The sequence below is a fragment of the Rhea americana genome, unplaced genomic scaffold (genome assembly GCF_003343005.1).
Source record: "Rhea americana isolate MKP2758 unplaced genomic scaffold, rheAme1 scaffold_38, whole genome shotgun sequence".
NCBI lineage: Eukaryota > Metazoa > Chordata > Aves > Rheiformes > Rheidae > Rhea > Rhea americana.
Genome location: NW_028186512.1, coordinates 1,703,837 through 1,720,251, shown reverse-complemented (window position 1 = coordinate 1,720,251; position 16,415 = coordinate 1,703,837). Strand labels below are relative to the sequence as shown.

General features: G+C 37.5%; 1 protein-coding gene across 2 annotated transcripts in view; it reads left to right on the top strand.

Moving 5' to 3' along the window:
• Positions 1-16,415, top strand: part of ARHGAP10 (Rho GTPase activating protein 10) — a 148,698-nt gene that overhangs the window by 103,093 nt on the left and 29,190 nt on the right. For both annotated transcript variants that reach the window (XM_085313179.1, XM_085313178.1), the window contains exon 19: positions 5,008-5,158. In XM_085313179.1, coding sequence (XP_085169305.1) covers positions 5,008-5,158 — 151 coding nt within the window. The remainder of the gene's footprint in view (positions 1-5,007; positions 5,159-16,415) is intronic.

The window sequence follows — 16,415 nt, the reverse complement described above, 5'->3', positions numbered from 1 at the left end:
CAGGGATGGTCTTGGTCCACTCCTATAGGCAAAACTGTTACTAGCCATACATATGCAAACTGATGAGCAGTTTGTTTAGCTCTGTAAAGTATCCATTTTACGCTGTTGCATATGGAGAAATAGGTTAAACGTACCAGTGTTCTAAACAGCTCAACCAGGAGTCTCATCTTTTTTTGCTGTAGCTTTTACACTGCAGACTTGAAGACTGATCCACTGCTTAATTCACTGTGCATCTTTAAATTCTACTTTCATGKAAGAGCAAACCTAAACAACCATTTAAAGTACAAACTAACTGATATAGGAGTGACTGATGGTAGAATTTGTTGCTTGATTAAATTTTGTGAGTGTTACATATGTCAGTTTTCTCCGGTATGTAAGTTGTTTCTTTTAGCTTCAGAGTTTTCCCCTGGCTAGATCAATAGCAGGATACTAATGCTTCTGAGAACTAAATTGTAGAGAACCGATATTCTATAAATGCAGTGCAGTTTGGCCAAAGTCTCTAAAACTATCTAGCACTGGATGCGATTGCCATGTCCTTAACCTTTGAAGTTGGTTTGGTACATTTCTATTCTTTCTTGAATGAGGTAATTCAATGACCAGACTTCATTCTTGTATTTATGTAGGCATTAGTCTAAGCTGCTGTAACTTCTTCTGTCCAAATGAATGTTGGTGATAGGTCTGGATTTTTTCTTTATTTTTACTGAGGGGATGGAATAGTGTTCTCCTATGGATGGGATTTCATCCTACTGGATACAAGAGGTGGCCTTGCTCTGCCACATATTAGCCACAGTTTAGAAAGCAAGGAGATKCTCTGGAACTTTGTCAGGTATGCTCCCATTCTGCTGTGCAAGTAAACCAAAGCACTGAAGTGTTGGTACCTTTTTGGGTGCCCTCYGACTGTATTGCTTGTGTATTATTTTGAATCCCTGTGCATATGCAGTATATTTTTGGTTACTGATCTTGCACAGCAGGAATCTTTTATTAGCTGTGAAACATTTATACTTAAATGCTATTTAAATAATTAATAAKGCTAGGAGTAAATCTGAATTAAAAAAATCTGCTCCCCACAACTGGAATAAAGTATGCTTCCATCCTCCCAGTCTCAGGRAGATGTTACAATGCTTCTGTCAGTGCAAGAGCCAAATACCCATTAAGGCATAATGAAAAGTACTTGTCAATTTAGGTGAAGGTAAAGTCAAAGAAAACAAGAAAGTGAAACTGAGCACTGTATGTGCACTTCTCAGGGCAGAGGTYGACCTTCTGCTTGCTTTTGTGATTCTTGCAAAACAGTGGTATGAACTGTAGCTTTGGCCTGCGAAGRAAAGATTGTTGCTGCTGACAAGGCAGGTCTGGTTATGTATGGGCTTTGTTGGTTTTCGTTTTCCTACTAAAAAGACAGAAAAGACTAAAGTAGGGGTCACAAATAAGAGCAACTTGAAAGAGGAAGAACGACCCCAAATACGTTCCCTCATGTAGCACATGAGGGCAGGTTGCCGTTTCTTTTATATCAGAAACAACCAGATCTGGTAATGTTCCTGTTTTTTCCTTGTCTCAGAGAGTCCTGCAGGACAACTCATGCTCCTCAGTGATTTCAGGGCTGAGTCTGACAGTTAGGCTCAATTTGCTCTGCATGAGTAAATTACAAATAGCCAAGAGACTGCATTCTCTAGTGCACTTCTAAATACCTCTTTCACAAACCTCTTTCTTCTCAGTGGTGACAGATACAGATTGTTAGCACAAGAAGGGACAGCGTAAGAGTTTATAACATTGCATTGGAGAAATGTGAGATTAAGAAAGTGGGAGTTTATTTGTACCCTTGCCCTTGCCCTACCCTGATTTCACTGAGTGTAGAGAACTGGTGGTCTCATGGTATCCAGGAGCTCTTAGGAGGCAATTTCATCTCCTTAGAAAACAATGCACCACTTATCTTATTCCAGAAATCAAACTTCGTTACCAAACTTTTATGCCAAATWTTGGAGAGTGCAGTGAGGTAAAAAAATATGATGGTTCTGATGCCCACCTGTCTGTCTGCAGAAGGTAACTTTTGATGAGAATCAGCTCAGCATCAMTAAGTAGTGCTGGGTTGCACAGAACAGAGCTACTGAGAAGCACTGAGCACTGATGCACAATTCTGCCAATAGCTGGCCTAAAAAAAATAAAAATAATGGTGATATGATTTAATGCCTTCTCACATCACCCAGCCCTTGGGTGGCTATGACCAATTCAGGAAAGAGTTATGAATGGTAAGCCTTTCTCAGCTAGAAGAAAAATGACAATCTTTTGAGAATTTGCTAACAGTGAAGGAGAAGACTTAATGCCACCAAATCTTGTTCTGTGAGGGGAGGGATAACTGCTTTATAGATTATGGTAGTGGGGGACTCCTGGCTGCCTGGCACTAATATCACTGTGCAGTTAGCATGTGCATGGACTTCTGCAGTTTGAGGTGTGCTTTCAGTGCTTTATGATTATTTCTCCTGTTTGTGTGTTGCTTTTTCTTTTTTCTTTTTTTTCATAAAGCAAAATAAAATCCACCAATTATTTTTCCCACCACACAGCGAGTTACAGTCAGAAATCTGCTTGGATTCATTAACTGCCTCCAGTTCATTATCCCTTTCCCTCTCTGGCACTGGATATCATTGAGTAAGAATTATCTTTATAGTTTTCTGGATTGCATTTTGCTTTGTGACTCTTAGTCTCTCATGTTAGAAGTTTTACAAGATTATATTGAAAAACTCCTGAAAGATCAGGAAAAAACACTGAAGAATGCAAGCACTGCAAGCTGTGCAAGTCACCTGCATGCAGGAAAGCTCATCTCTTACACAGTACTCCTGAGGAATACTTGTTCTTCTCRTCCATCATTGATTTCAGTGGAGATGCATGGATCAGGCTGTACAAATAAACACAACTGTGGAATGTGACATAGTAAACAATATGCTGAAACCTATTGGCAGAGGACTACTTACCAGAGAGCCAAAATGCAACACTTAGTCTATGGAAAAGATGGTATTAAAAGTTTTTGGTACTTTTGAATATTTCAGAAGCAAATATTTAGCCTTAAAATTGCTCAATCTAGCCTTGTGCTTACACATAAGGGGGCAGTGTGGTACTGTTAGCCAAGTGCCTTGTAGGTGCACATTAGACTTCCTTATTATATATTGCATCATGTGGYAAGAAATGACCTGAGAACCCTGAGCACAATTAGAGCTTTGTGACTGCCTGAGTGAAGCTGCGCCTGCACTCGCGAGGAGCAGGTTGCACTGTTTTCTTTTCCCCTTTGCGTAATTTGTTTGTTTACAGAGTGTTCCGTACATTATTTTGATTCTCTATTGTAATCGTTGCTTCTAGGCACATGAAGGGGTAGAAGCAGCTTTCTTAAAACTGATACGGGGAAGTTCRAACTATGTCATTTTGTCTCCCACATCCCCAGGGCAATATTCATCCACTGGGAGGGAAGGCAGTATTTCCACTGGAGCTTTCCCTTGCATACAATATGTAGGCTTCCTGACTACTGCTGCTGCCCAGTTTTGGCAGTATGATCATTATTCCCTGGTTTTAATAGAGAATGATGTCTCTGGTTATTTTTTTTACCATCACAGTCTTCTACCTTCAGTGAGAGAGCGATCATTAAAGTAATCACTTAATGACTAGAGAAAAGCCAGTATATGTGTAAGTCCTTGGGTCATTTAATTTCTACACATACAATATTCCAGATGACTAGTTAGGATGTGATGGCATATAGTTTCTTATAATGACGTGTTGAGTTGCTTATCACAAGGTGATTTTGGCAGTTTCCTTGTGCGTTGTGTAGCTCRGACTAACTTTTAGCTTCATGCTGCACTGGAGACGTGCTATAATAATCCAAAAATGTGTTATCTGTGGTGTCTCTTTATTTATACCTTCTACATAAATTTCTACTTCATAATAAGCTTCTGCTTTGAAGATTCATTATGAGTCTCCTCTTTTTAGTGTTTCCCATATAGATACATGGCTTTGGAAAATTGCAGGGTACAGGAACACTGCATACTGTTTCATTGTATTTTGGTATATTACTATGTTGTGTTGCTGTAAGGTGCCCTACTGACACAGGGCTTCCTTTTTGTACAGCTGCTGTTTGTGTTTTTCTGGTTTGTCTTCGGTGAAATAAGTAGTTAAGCCAGTTTGTTCATGTGAATCTGCCATGATCAGTTGTAAAATACTATCAGTTTGCCAATACACAATTTCACAGTAATCTTCTACAAGTAAATCAGCATCACTAGATTGTACCTTGTATGTGGCAGTTATAGTAAAAATGCCATCAACTTGAACAAATCCACATTGCTGGTTTATTCAGGGAGAAATGACATGGTACTTTATATGGAGTTGTGATATGCTAATGATCATGATTGAAAAGATAAAATGACAGAAAATGCAATCCTTTCTATATGTGTCTTCATGAATATTATCATTTAATAAAAGTAYAATTCAAATGTAGCGGCTAACTGAAAAAGTTCTCACATAATATGTTACAAGTATCTCTCACTAAAAATGCCTTCCCTTAGAATTTCCTCCTCGCTCTCTTCAAGAGCATACAATATTTTTAACTAACTGAAATTATAATGAGAGCATAATTTTGAAAGTTAAAATAGATATTTTGTCAAAATTACAGGTCCTAACTAAAGCTATAAAACATTTTGGTTACTGGTTCGTAAAGTTAGTGTCTTTCCCTCCCACTCCATCCTAGCTGGCAAGTGTGGTTGCACATATTTTGTCTGTGGATTAACTGATTTGCAGCTTGGTTAATGTGTAGACAGTGCTCTTGCTTATTTTAATTTTCTGTTTATTTATTTATTTTAAAAGCACTCATTAAAGACCCACGGCACACTCCCAAACTTGAAGGAATGGATTTTTGGCTCCTGCTTGCTTTGAATGAAATCCAAAGCAAATGTTGTTTGATAATGGTTTACAGTTGCATTACACAGGTTGCTCCTTGTGATAAATAATTGAAGCCCTTTGTGTTCTTGATTGCAGATTTTTAGAACCCTGCCTGATGCCACTTTCCCTGAGCCAATCTCTATGTCACTATCTCCTCCAAATGCCCCACCAAGGCAATCAAGAAGACAAGGACAGCGTAATAAGAGGCCTCTGGCTGTGTACAATCTTTGTCTTGAGCTGGATGATGGTAAGATGTTAGTTATACTTTCAGTCTTTGCAGCACATTATTGTTACTGTGTCATGTGTGTCACATACACATACTGATGCTGTGTATCCTATCTTCTGTAAGTGTTTTCGCTTCACTTTCCATTGGTGTATGTGTGTGCATGCACATGCATGCTTGTTTAATTGGCTTGGAACATGTAAAGAAGCAAGGAGGGTATAGAGAGCATAGTTTTCTGACATATGTTTAAAAGTAGGACAAACTGTCTTAAATACGCTTTTCCCCTCTAAAAAAAGAAGCAGCTCCCATTTCTTTAGGGAAATCTCTTTGACCTCTGCTGAAGATTACACAGCTATAAGATAAATGGAGAGAGAACTAAAATTAAAGCGAAGAGAAGAGCTAACGCACTCTACTGTTAAATTCATCTGGATTAAAGGCTCAGGTCATCACTGCACTAGAGAATACTACTACTTCACTTGTATCTTTAATACTTTGGTGTTACTAGCAGTAAATATTCATAGACTTGCCTGATTGTTGAGAAGTTAAAAAAAGAATATATATTTTTGCATGGAGTCTGCCGTAGCAATGTACAGTGAAGCATAGGGCATATAACATAGGGTGCAGGGCCAGAAAATAAATCTTTTTTTTTTTTTTTTTTTTTTTTTTTTAATCTCATTGCTTTGAGGCATGTACGGTACTGAGAGAGCAAGTCAGGGCTCATTTTATGTTAGCAATTTTCTCCACCCTATGCCCTTTCTCTCTCCTGATGTTGTTAGTCAATTATACTTTCACTTGAAGAAGCATAGGATCAAAGCACAAAGTACAGTTATCAACAAATGAAAATAAACAGGAAGATTTTGAACTCATGCACTAGTATGAGATTCACTGTTGAACTGTCATTGAATCAGTGGTCAACAGTGGTTAATTTGATAAGGAAAGAACACAAACAACAGTTCTAAATGCATGTTACAGAAATAAACTTAGTACAGCTTATTGTCTCAAAACTGGTTTTAAAAAGAGTCTGCAAGAAATTCTGCATATCTGCTATCAAGTTTAATTCACTAGAGACACGTAATCATGGTTCCTTTTTTTTCCCTGCATCAAATATGAAACCAAATGTATTGACTAGAAAGAGTTTAAGGTGCATCTACTTAAAAAGCTTAACACTGTATTAATTTAAATAATATGCTACCAAAAGCTAAGAAAGCTCTTAAACTGCATCTGCGATAATAAAGTAATTTTTTTTCTTGTTTCTTTTTAACGGTTAAGACATTCAGAGTTGAGTAAATCTAGTTTTGAGTATGAATCCCAGTAGGTGACAGCAAGTGCTGCAACTTTTCTCCAATTCCATGCCTCAAAGTATTCACCAAGGAACTGACTTCAACCCTAACCCAGTAGCTGGAAAATACTTGAGAGATGTTTGTTTGGTGTAATATCCAAAAGACTGACATTACTGTTAAAAACTACTTTATAAATGCTCCATTTCTGCTAATACAGTTCGTATTTTTGTTTAGTTCAAGCATTCTGAACCAAGAGAAGGATGAGGATTGTTACAGATTTGTTTCCAATTGTTATATATCATACAGAAATTTGGTACTAATCTGAGAGTTTAGTGTGGTGAATTGCAGAGTAATCTAATATGTCATTATAGATGGTAGAGCTGTGATGAAGGCTGAATTGCTGCAACTCTGAAGTCATGGTGCTGTGAGGTATGGCACTGAGTTTCTGTGGGAGCTGAGAATAACCTTCCCTTGTGACTTCTGAAAAATGGCCTCTATAGCGTCTCTCGCTGCTGCTGAAGTATCACATAGTGGCTCTCAAGATCTTGTTGCTAGAAACTGGCTTTTGATAGGTGATTAGTCTGGACTATATGCTAATGCCTATTTTATTTGCCCTTTGGTCATATAGTCGTATGAGGAGTGGGAGTCAGGAGCTGGTACCATGGTTGTTTGGCCGATGTGCAATCTACATCGTCATACGGCACATTGAGTCCAACTGCATCATGGCAGGCCCTGAGGAACTGCTCCAGTGGACTGATTACATAATCCACTGCTGGTCTCATTAATTGTGTAGTCCCTGGCTGGAGCTCAGTGCCTCCAAATACACGCTGTGGCCTTCAGTTACTTTCTTTTGTGGGGCGGGGGAATAAAAGTGAGCCTGGGCTTTGTTCCATATTTACCTAGTTTCTTGGCCAACAAATGCATGTTTTATAACTGCTCTTTGGAAGATTTTATCCTGTGTGTTTTTAACAGGAAATTAAACATTAAACTCCTTTCCTCCCCCCTCTTTATTCACAATAGCATGAGTTAAGCACCAGACATAAGTCAGTGTTTTGTATTTCCTGGATATGGCCAAATTATCATAATTTTATTTTAAACCAAGTAGCTGATACATATTTATCCATAAACATATTTGTAGACAGTGTACTTTAAAGCTATTGTAATTATATATAGATATTTTCTATGCCTTGAAACTAGAAGTGTTTTGAAGACAAAACCTCTTCATGCTGGAAAACTTCTTGAGAGTGTTTCATTTAGGATTGTTATGCAAACCAGGAAATTGTTAGAAAAGCGGAAACAAGTCTTTAACTATCAGCTGCTCCAGGGAGTTAACAGGCTTCAGAACCTACTTCTAGAATTGAAAGTGCAGGGTTKAGGCCAGTTTTTCTTTTCGAAAGCACATTTTCAGTCAGAAAGCTTCTTGACTGCAGACAAAATGTATGCAGCTACCACCCAGAAAGGACTGTAACCGAAGTAAATATTCGTAGATATAATAGCTTGAAGAACACACACTGTGTTTGATTAAAATCTTTATTTCTTCTTCTAGAATTTATCTGAGTTATGATAGTGCATAAATTTTCCTTGTATATGACAATTAGTTGATGTTGAACCTATTTCCAAACAATTCAGGTATTGTCTTTGCTAGAGTAACTATCTTCATTTCCTGAAAAACAAGGTGAAGACACAGATGATACTGTCTGTTTTTCTTTCAACTTTTTTCCTCCATAGTAAGCTAGTTATTAAATTTTTGTTCTGAAGTTTTTCAACATTTCAGTGTCTTGATTAGAACTACACTTAATGCGGAACTGTGAGCTACTTTCATACATGGCTTCTTCCCAAAGTTTTTGCTTCAGCAAAATACAGATTTGCTACGGCATACGGATTTACTGTAGGATCAATTCCAGAGTTTTCTTGTGTTCTCAAATGAAGACTTGATTTTGGTTTTGTTGTTTTTTTTTTATAGCATTTTTCTTCTACTATTTGAATGAACTTTAGAATGAATTAAATGCAGAAACTCTTGTGACTTACACAGCTATATCTAAATCTCAGCTATATTCAAGTAAGTTTGCATACTCTGTCTCATGAGAGAGAAAGACTGTTGGCTAGAACAAGGAGATGTTTATCTTTTTCTTCTAAAACTGTCATTGGATCTTTATTTTCCATTTGGACAGTCAGTATRTATCAAAAGAGAGCTCTGTTTAGATTTCTTCTAGAGGACAACTCAGAGGTATATATGCTCCCTTCTGGTTTTATTTCAAATTTSTATATCATTTTTTCATCTTGTAGTAAAATAAACTGTCTTTTGTTTTAGTTAATCTCTTTCTGTGTCTGAGACTTAGAGATTATTAAACTATTTTGCAAGCCCGCTAGAACAGCATAGCAGGAAAATCCTCTGTCAGGAAGGCAATATAATGCAGTAATGCAGTCTATCTAAGATGAGCAGATGGTAGGCATGAGGACTGCATGAATCACAACTAGAGTCCAGAAATGGGTCTTGCATGGCAAGTCATTGAACAGCAGTACAATGTGTTTTCTAAACAAACCAAAATATACGTGTCTTAAGCCACAATACTTTGCTGATTCCTCATTCTCTTTGAGCACCCTTTAGAAGTAAAAATTTGTCATTGGCACATACATGTACACAGCACACTTGTGTTGTGGAGGGGTAACTTGTTTTGTTTTTAAGATGTTTTGATTTTAAGATATTCTTCACCCCACTGAAGAACTTGGGAGGTATGTGGGCTGTTTGTGATAGCTTTCTATTGTTGCGGTAAGCTGAAATTTATAATGTTTTAGAAAACAGAATCTCATGTAGATTTCTATACAAAATAAAAACTAGAATTGCTGCTCAACTCTTTAAAACTTCGTGCTAACATTAACCAATCTTCTAAGCCAGAATCGTATTACCCTCTTAGATATCTAYGGAAGCTTAAGTATGAATGATATATTAGTGTTAAATAAGAGGATCTCCTTTTAATTTTTGTGGGGACTGGGATGATACAGTGTCTTAAACTTGTGGATTTGCTATAGTGTGGCATTCATGTTATTAAAATCATCTCATGGAAATAAAATGTGGTACATGTAATATAGCTCCCATGCTTTATTTCCTCCCCCTCCTTCTCCCATCCCTTCCTGCCTCAAACAAGTAAGCAGAAATTATAAATGTAATTTGGAATTACCAAACATAAAACCTGAATGTTAGAGGAAATCTTGGATTTATAATAATGAGACTGATTTTCAGAGCTGGAGGAGCCCAGAGTGCAAGGTTGCAGGTGTGAAACCTGGCCTTGAACTCCTTCTATTTCTGAATCTGCTGTTTGGAAGTGTTTCTGTAACCTGACACATACTGGGGGAAATGGAAAATCAGCTACGTAGGCATATCAAAAAGCCRTAAGGGCTTGCAATGATTGCTTACAAGGCTATTGTGAACAGCTGAGGAGGACACAGTTATGCTGTTACCAAATAGGTACACCGATATTAGGTGAGTGGGGAAGATCAGAAGGATTGCTGTTTGCCGTGTAGAGTTTAAGATGGTTCATATTGCATCTTGCTGCAAGAATGGCTCCTGCAATTTTTCAGGCTGCGTCACAACTTTTTCTACCTCATGACTCTGAATAGGATGATTGCTACAYTGTAAAATTCTTTTTGAGCTACTGTTCAAGGTAAAAGTGAAGGTGAAACTTTATCTTAGGTAATAGAGGGTGTATATAAGATCCTGGTTTCCTGTCTAGATAAACAACTTCACGCTGGAAAGCTTTAGGTTCAACAGAAGATGCCTGTTTCCCTGGAGGTATGGGCATTATTTTGGCCTATGCTTTGTAAATGCAATATGTATTATCTGTCTGTTGTTATATTCTGTATAATCTACTTGCTACAGTCTACCTGCTTCATGGTTATCTAAGAGCAAATTTAGCTGTCATTATGTAGTAAATATCTCTTAACTTCTACATCTTTTCAAAGATGTGTGTCATATCTTTGCACTAGTCTTAGAAATTGCCTTAGCCAGTACCATAGCAAATGCTGCTCTGCTTTTGGTACATGGAAAATAGAGCTTGTAGAAATGTGAAAACTARACACATCCTCATGTACTCCCACATGTATGTGTACACACATGTGCATGTAGTAGGAATCAAAGTGTAGAGAAGGGGAATATGGATAAACCAGAACTAAAATCTGAATTTAAAGAAAGAATGGAGAGCTTAGGAGAAAGAGTCAGTCTTCCTTTGAGACCAGACATTATTAAAAATCTCTGATCTCCTGTAATATACGCTCATCTCTTTAATTCTCCACCTTCTGCACACAGACATGCAAGGGCACATAATGCTGTAAGAAGGCCAGTTTGGCATACTAAAAGCTATTAATCCCAAGCATGGAAGTCACTGACGTATCCAYGCTACATGCCAGCTGTGCCCTGTCCAACCTCTGTTGGTTGAAAATAAATGCTCTCACATAGGACAGAAGAGCATAAGAATAAAGATTTGAAGTAGTTCAACTCTTTCCAGTTTAATCTAGTTTGCTGTGGTTGAGAATCTGTGTTTCACTGAACAAGATGTTTCCTCACATGCAGTTACTTTCACAAGTGACAAAGATGAGAAAGAAGTCTTGTAGGGGAAGGGGTGAACTTTCCAAAAAAACGGATATGAGAGTTAGAGAATATTACTTCTCTTCCTGTTTTACTCCCACTGTGMATCCTTCCCATTCAGTCAGAATAAAATGTATTGTTATTCTTCCATTAGCTTCTTCATCAGATCTTTGTCCTATTTGCTCTTCTCTTTCCAGTTATCTTCTGTTTTCCTCTTTTGAAAGCTGCACTTACACATGATGGTGAGAAGTGAACTGGATCATCATTGTCATCTTATTCCTTGCCAGCTGTACCTGTAACTTGCCGAACCAACAGGGAGATTGAAGGAGTAGTTATGGGGCTAGCATGGAGAAGTGATAGTGGTGGGACCAGCATGATTAGAATTGCAGTCTAATCTAAGACTACTTGACTAGAGCCAAGCAAATTAGTCTCAGAGACCAAGTTAATGGGAATCTGCAAGGAAAGGTAATGCCTGGCAAGTTTGGTTACCCCACTGAGCAAGTGAGTTTCTGTTATTCTGTAATATGGGTGCAAATTCACTGATGATGAGATGAATGCCTTAGCTTTCTCTCCTTCCGCTGCTATTAGCACTGCTTGGTGCAGCCTTTGTGCTGCACAACCTACTTGACCCATCTACATACACACTTCTTTCCACAGTGTGGCTGGGTTCAACCCTGGACATGCTCCAGATGTACAAGAAAATTGCATTTGCAGTTATCTAATCCAGAAGTGTCAAAGGTATGGACAGTGGTGGAATAATCCAGACACAAAAGAAAATATTGACCTAACCACACTGAAGTAGCAAAAACTGTTCTCCAAACTATTGCCTTTTAAATTCATCATCTGTGAGGTTAGGAGGTTCTTCAACAAATGTGTTGCCTATACGTTCAGTTAAAACAGCTGATCACACATCCTTGATGGCTACTTAGCTTGTTTTCAGTCTTTTTTCAAATGTTACATATGCATCCTGTTTCATCCCTCCTTCAGTCACTGCTGTCACAGAAGGAAAGAGACTTTTGTGTTCTCTGAGGTGAACCAAATGAAGAAGGCACAACCAAGTGTCATCAGCATGCTGAAAATGGAGGAGTATTCATATGAGAGACCTGACATATGAATGTCAGAGTCTCAGTACACACTGTGAGAGCAGTTAGTTCTGGGGCAGTTGGTCTTTGTGACAATCTAAATACCACCACAAATTGTGGAACTAGTGGTAAAGAAACTTCTCATTTTAAAAGATCATGGAAAGTAATTGCAAGTGAAGTAAGCTGAAAAGCAAAAAGAATAGAAGTAGAATAGAGTAGAAGAGCTTTTGAACACCTTACTTTTGCAGACTGGAAGGACTCTAACGGGGACTTCTCCTAGCTGATGAGTGGCTGAATTGCAGACACAACAGAGCAGAGAAAGAAGAGGAAAAATGGAAAAATACTTTCATGGACTTTGAATTTTTGATACCATTGAAGAAGCACTATTGAATTAGGGAAGTTTTTGTGCTGGTCACAGTATGAGGCTGCCTTTTCTGGATTACTTTGATTTTTCATAGTTCTCAATGTCCTTCACTAGAGTAGGGCAAGTCGCTTGGTAGGTTTTGCTATGGAACTGGACCATAGCTAAAGGTTACCTGGACTTACAGAAACTCGAGACATCTGATGCTGCCATATAACTATGGGACAATCCATCTATCCTGAAGTAGTTGCAGTTTGTTACAGCAGTTTTCAGCTGTGAAATTAATGTGTGGCATTTGGCCAGCCTGGTAAGGCTGGAGGTCTTATGTGGCTTCCTGCCAAGTAGGCTCTGATAAAAACTGAATAGTCTCTGAGTTTAGATACTGCTCTTGTTATAACAATATACACAAATGAAAAGAGAAACTCCTCTGCATGCTCATATCTGATTTCTGTTGTGTTTCAGAATTTAATTATGTGGTATAAACTAACATTCCCCAACATTATATCTGTGACTTTGTCTTGAGCTGTTTTTCCACAGCTTGAGGAAGAAATTGCAATTCTTTAAGCATTTTAGTTTTAGCTTGTTCAGTGAAAGGCTTACCTGCATCTTTGGAGTTTTGTTAAAGGAAAGGAGTAATCTGAACAAAGTTACTCCTGAATTTTGAGAAAGAACCTGAAATGGAACAGGTATTCCTTAGATAATTGCTTGCTATTGCAGAGTCAGTGTATGTCTAGAAATACATGTTTTTAGAATTGAATTTTGCATTTTAAAWATGAGCAAGAACATATCTTAGAGGAGGAGGGTAGAGTAATGGCCCCCAAATCTCACTTGCCCCTAAGTAACTTTGATACGTACATTTCTCTCTCTTTCCCAGCCCCAACTCAAACACCCACCTTTCTGGCTACAATTCTTGCGTTGCATCAGCTAGTCTTGAGGCAAATTCTGTCTGCTGCAGCTTCCTTCTTTTTCTAACATTTCTGAATCATTATGTAGTTGGGAAAAACAATCTTTCTACAAGTAAGCTAACCTGTGCATAACATACACGTGCTTATACATGCACATAATTGAAAAATATATCAGAATTTTTATCTAGAATGAAAAAATATAGTCAACTATAATAGTTATGTTAATTATTTTGTCTGAGAGCAAAAGGAAGTAGCTGGCATGGAGATCTAATTCTTACTGCATGTGTTTTGAAAGATAGCATTATACTGATGGATATGTGGGTTGTCTGCTGTCCATTTTCTGAATGAAAATTATATTGGTTTTAGGGTATGTGAGTCTGTATTGATGTCTAAATTTATGTAAGAGCTAATAGCATTTTTGTATCTTAACTGCATACTAASGCAGTACTACAATATTTAGGATTTTGCTACACAATGAGGATAATGGACACTCTTGGATAATGAAATGCAGTAATATGAAGCTATTTTTCTAACTGTTTACAGGAATCTGACCTTCAAACAGTTGTTATTCAGAAAAATTGAAATAACTCTCTCTTTTAATTTTAACATTTGCTATGATTTTGGGACCAAATAATAGATCATTATTAGCTTATTTTGATGTGATTTAGCTTTAGTTTGGAAACAGATTTGGTTAAATAGCATAATTTCTGTAGGCTAGAGGTGAGTAATAAACAATTCTGTTGACCAGATTCAATGGCGTACTAAGCAAAAACTGCACAGTTTCCTGACTTATTTAGAAATAGGTGGCCTGACTTAATTTATTCAGAAAACTTTAAAGATATGAAGGAGTAGGAGAGTTTCTGAATTCACCTGGTGCTTGGTATGATTACTGCAGGATGATGATGTTCTGTGAACAGTGAACAAAGGATGCAGCCCTGCGTCTGGAGACAGGCCATTCCCAGAGCAGCTCTCTTAGTACCAGATCAGTCTAGTAACTCTGATTATCGTATAAAGCTTTCTCCACTAGTTACTTCTGGCTCTCCCAGGAATGGGCAAATCACTTCTGGAGTGAGGTTGCTTTTCTACGCACAGAAAGATGAAAAGCTTTGCTAGTGAGCTGATGGCATCTTTTATTTAGGGTTGGGCAAGTAGGTTGGTTAACTGTTTTCTTTCTCTGTTAGTTTAGGTGTCTGGYTTCAAAATAAATTGCCTTTTGATTTCTATTGAATCTGATGTGAATGTTCTTGTTCCCACTACCAAATAATTTGTTCTGACTTCTGTTGACATTGTAACCGAACTAGTTCCCTCCTATCAAAAATTTAATTTATAAGAATTATATAAATAATAATTTATATAAGAATTATATAAATAATAATTTAATCTATAAGAATTCATAGAATAGCTTCTGTAGGATTTTGTCGTAATATAATGCTGTTTTGCTGCCTTTGACTTTGTGATTGGTACTTCGTATCATGGGATCACTTTGGGTTTGTATTGGCTTTGTGAGACAGCTAATCTGTCMTGTTCCTCATGCTTGCTTTATATGGATGCTGAACTCAGTTCCTTGTACTACTAGCTAGTACATGGAACTGAGTATGTTCTTATTTTTTTTCTCTTTCTAAGCTGCGAGATTTTTGTTGAAATGAAAACATAGCACATCCCCACAGATTAACACAAGAGCAAAGCTACTTGGCTAAACTTCTGTTTAGGAAAATTAGTTTTGAGCTGTTGAGGAAAGTTGGCTATTTATGGTGAATGAATGTTTGTTAACTGGATGCTGCTGTGGTGCTGATGAGAAGGGATGGATGGCTGCACAGCAATGCAGCTGCCTACCTGTCTCATAATGGAGAAAATATTAGACTTAAAGGCGGCAATAGGGATTTTGCAGCATCTTTAGTCTCCCCTCCTCAATAATTCTCACCATCAGCTCTTGTCTGCAGTTAGACCTGTATGACAATGGCAGAGTGAAATAAGTTATATCTTAGAGCATGTACAGTAGTTCTGTTCTGCTTGTGTTCTGTATATCTCAACAGGATATTTTAGTCCTCATTTACTTCATAGTCATTTTCAGAAACTGCTTTCATCTTCTGGCTACCCTTAAACTATAGATATTGGTTGCCATGTTGATATTTAATATTGAACTTTCTTTTGATAGTAAAATATGTAATGCTTTAGTTTAGTCAAGCTGAAGTTTGAAGAAAACTGTCACTCAAGCAAGTAATTAATTAACAGTGTTAGCTCTCTGTTTTTCCTATTACAAATAATTTTTATTATTCAGAATTCTTGGAATAGAGTAAGGACCTGATTATTGACACTGCCAAAGTATTTTGGTTTCTTTCAACTTTGGATGCCAACAACAAAGTATTTTTAGATTATCCAGTTGGAAAAAGAAAAAAAGGCAACTAGGAGGTATACTGTGTTCAGCTGGGTGGAAACTGAGTTCAGATATCTAGTATGAAAGATCTGAGAGGTCAGAGGCTTATCCAGACAAAAGGGAAAAATAATTGAAAGATGTGTATTTGTTAGAGAGAACCTAAACGAGGTAAGTCTTAGTCTATGTAAGTACTTCCTTATCTCGTAAGGTTTTTTCATTATGTGAAAGGGAGACATGAAGAAAAAAAAATATTTGGGTTGGAAACTGAATGGTAGGTAGTAACAGCTGGATCCAACCGGTAAATGGTGAGGATCAACCTAAGCTGTTAYGTTTTCTAGCTAGGGCTGGTCTAAATTATAGATGCCCATAAAGACAAAGCGCAAGCATGTGTTTTGAAGGCACAGTGAAAGCTCGAAGGTTGAATGAGTGTTGTGATTAGAGTAGTGAACCAAGAAAATAATTCAGGTGACGGTTTACAAGAATTTGAGCAGTCCAAAAAATGTAAAAAGTCAATATGCAAAAGGTGGTGAGTATATAAAACAAGTTTTAACTCTAAGGGGAGTAAAATTGGATCCTTGTACCTGTTTTTGTAGGATGAGGAAGTAAATTATAGAAGCAGTTTGTTGGCAACTCTGGAAAGAAGGCCAAGTCGAAGGCCCAATGAACTCAGAAGCTTCCCATAAATATAGAGAAGAAA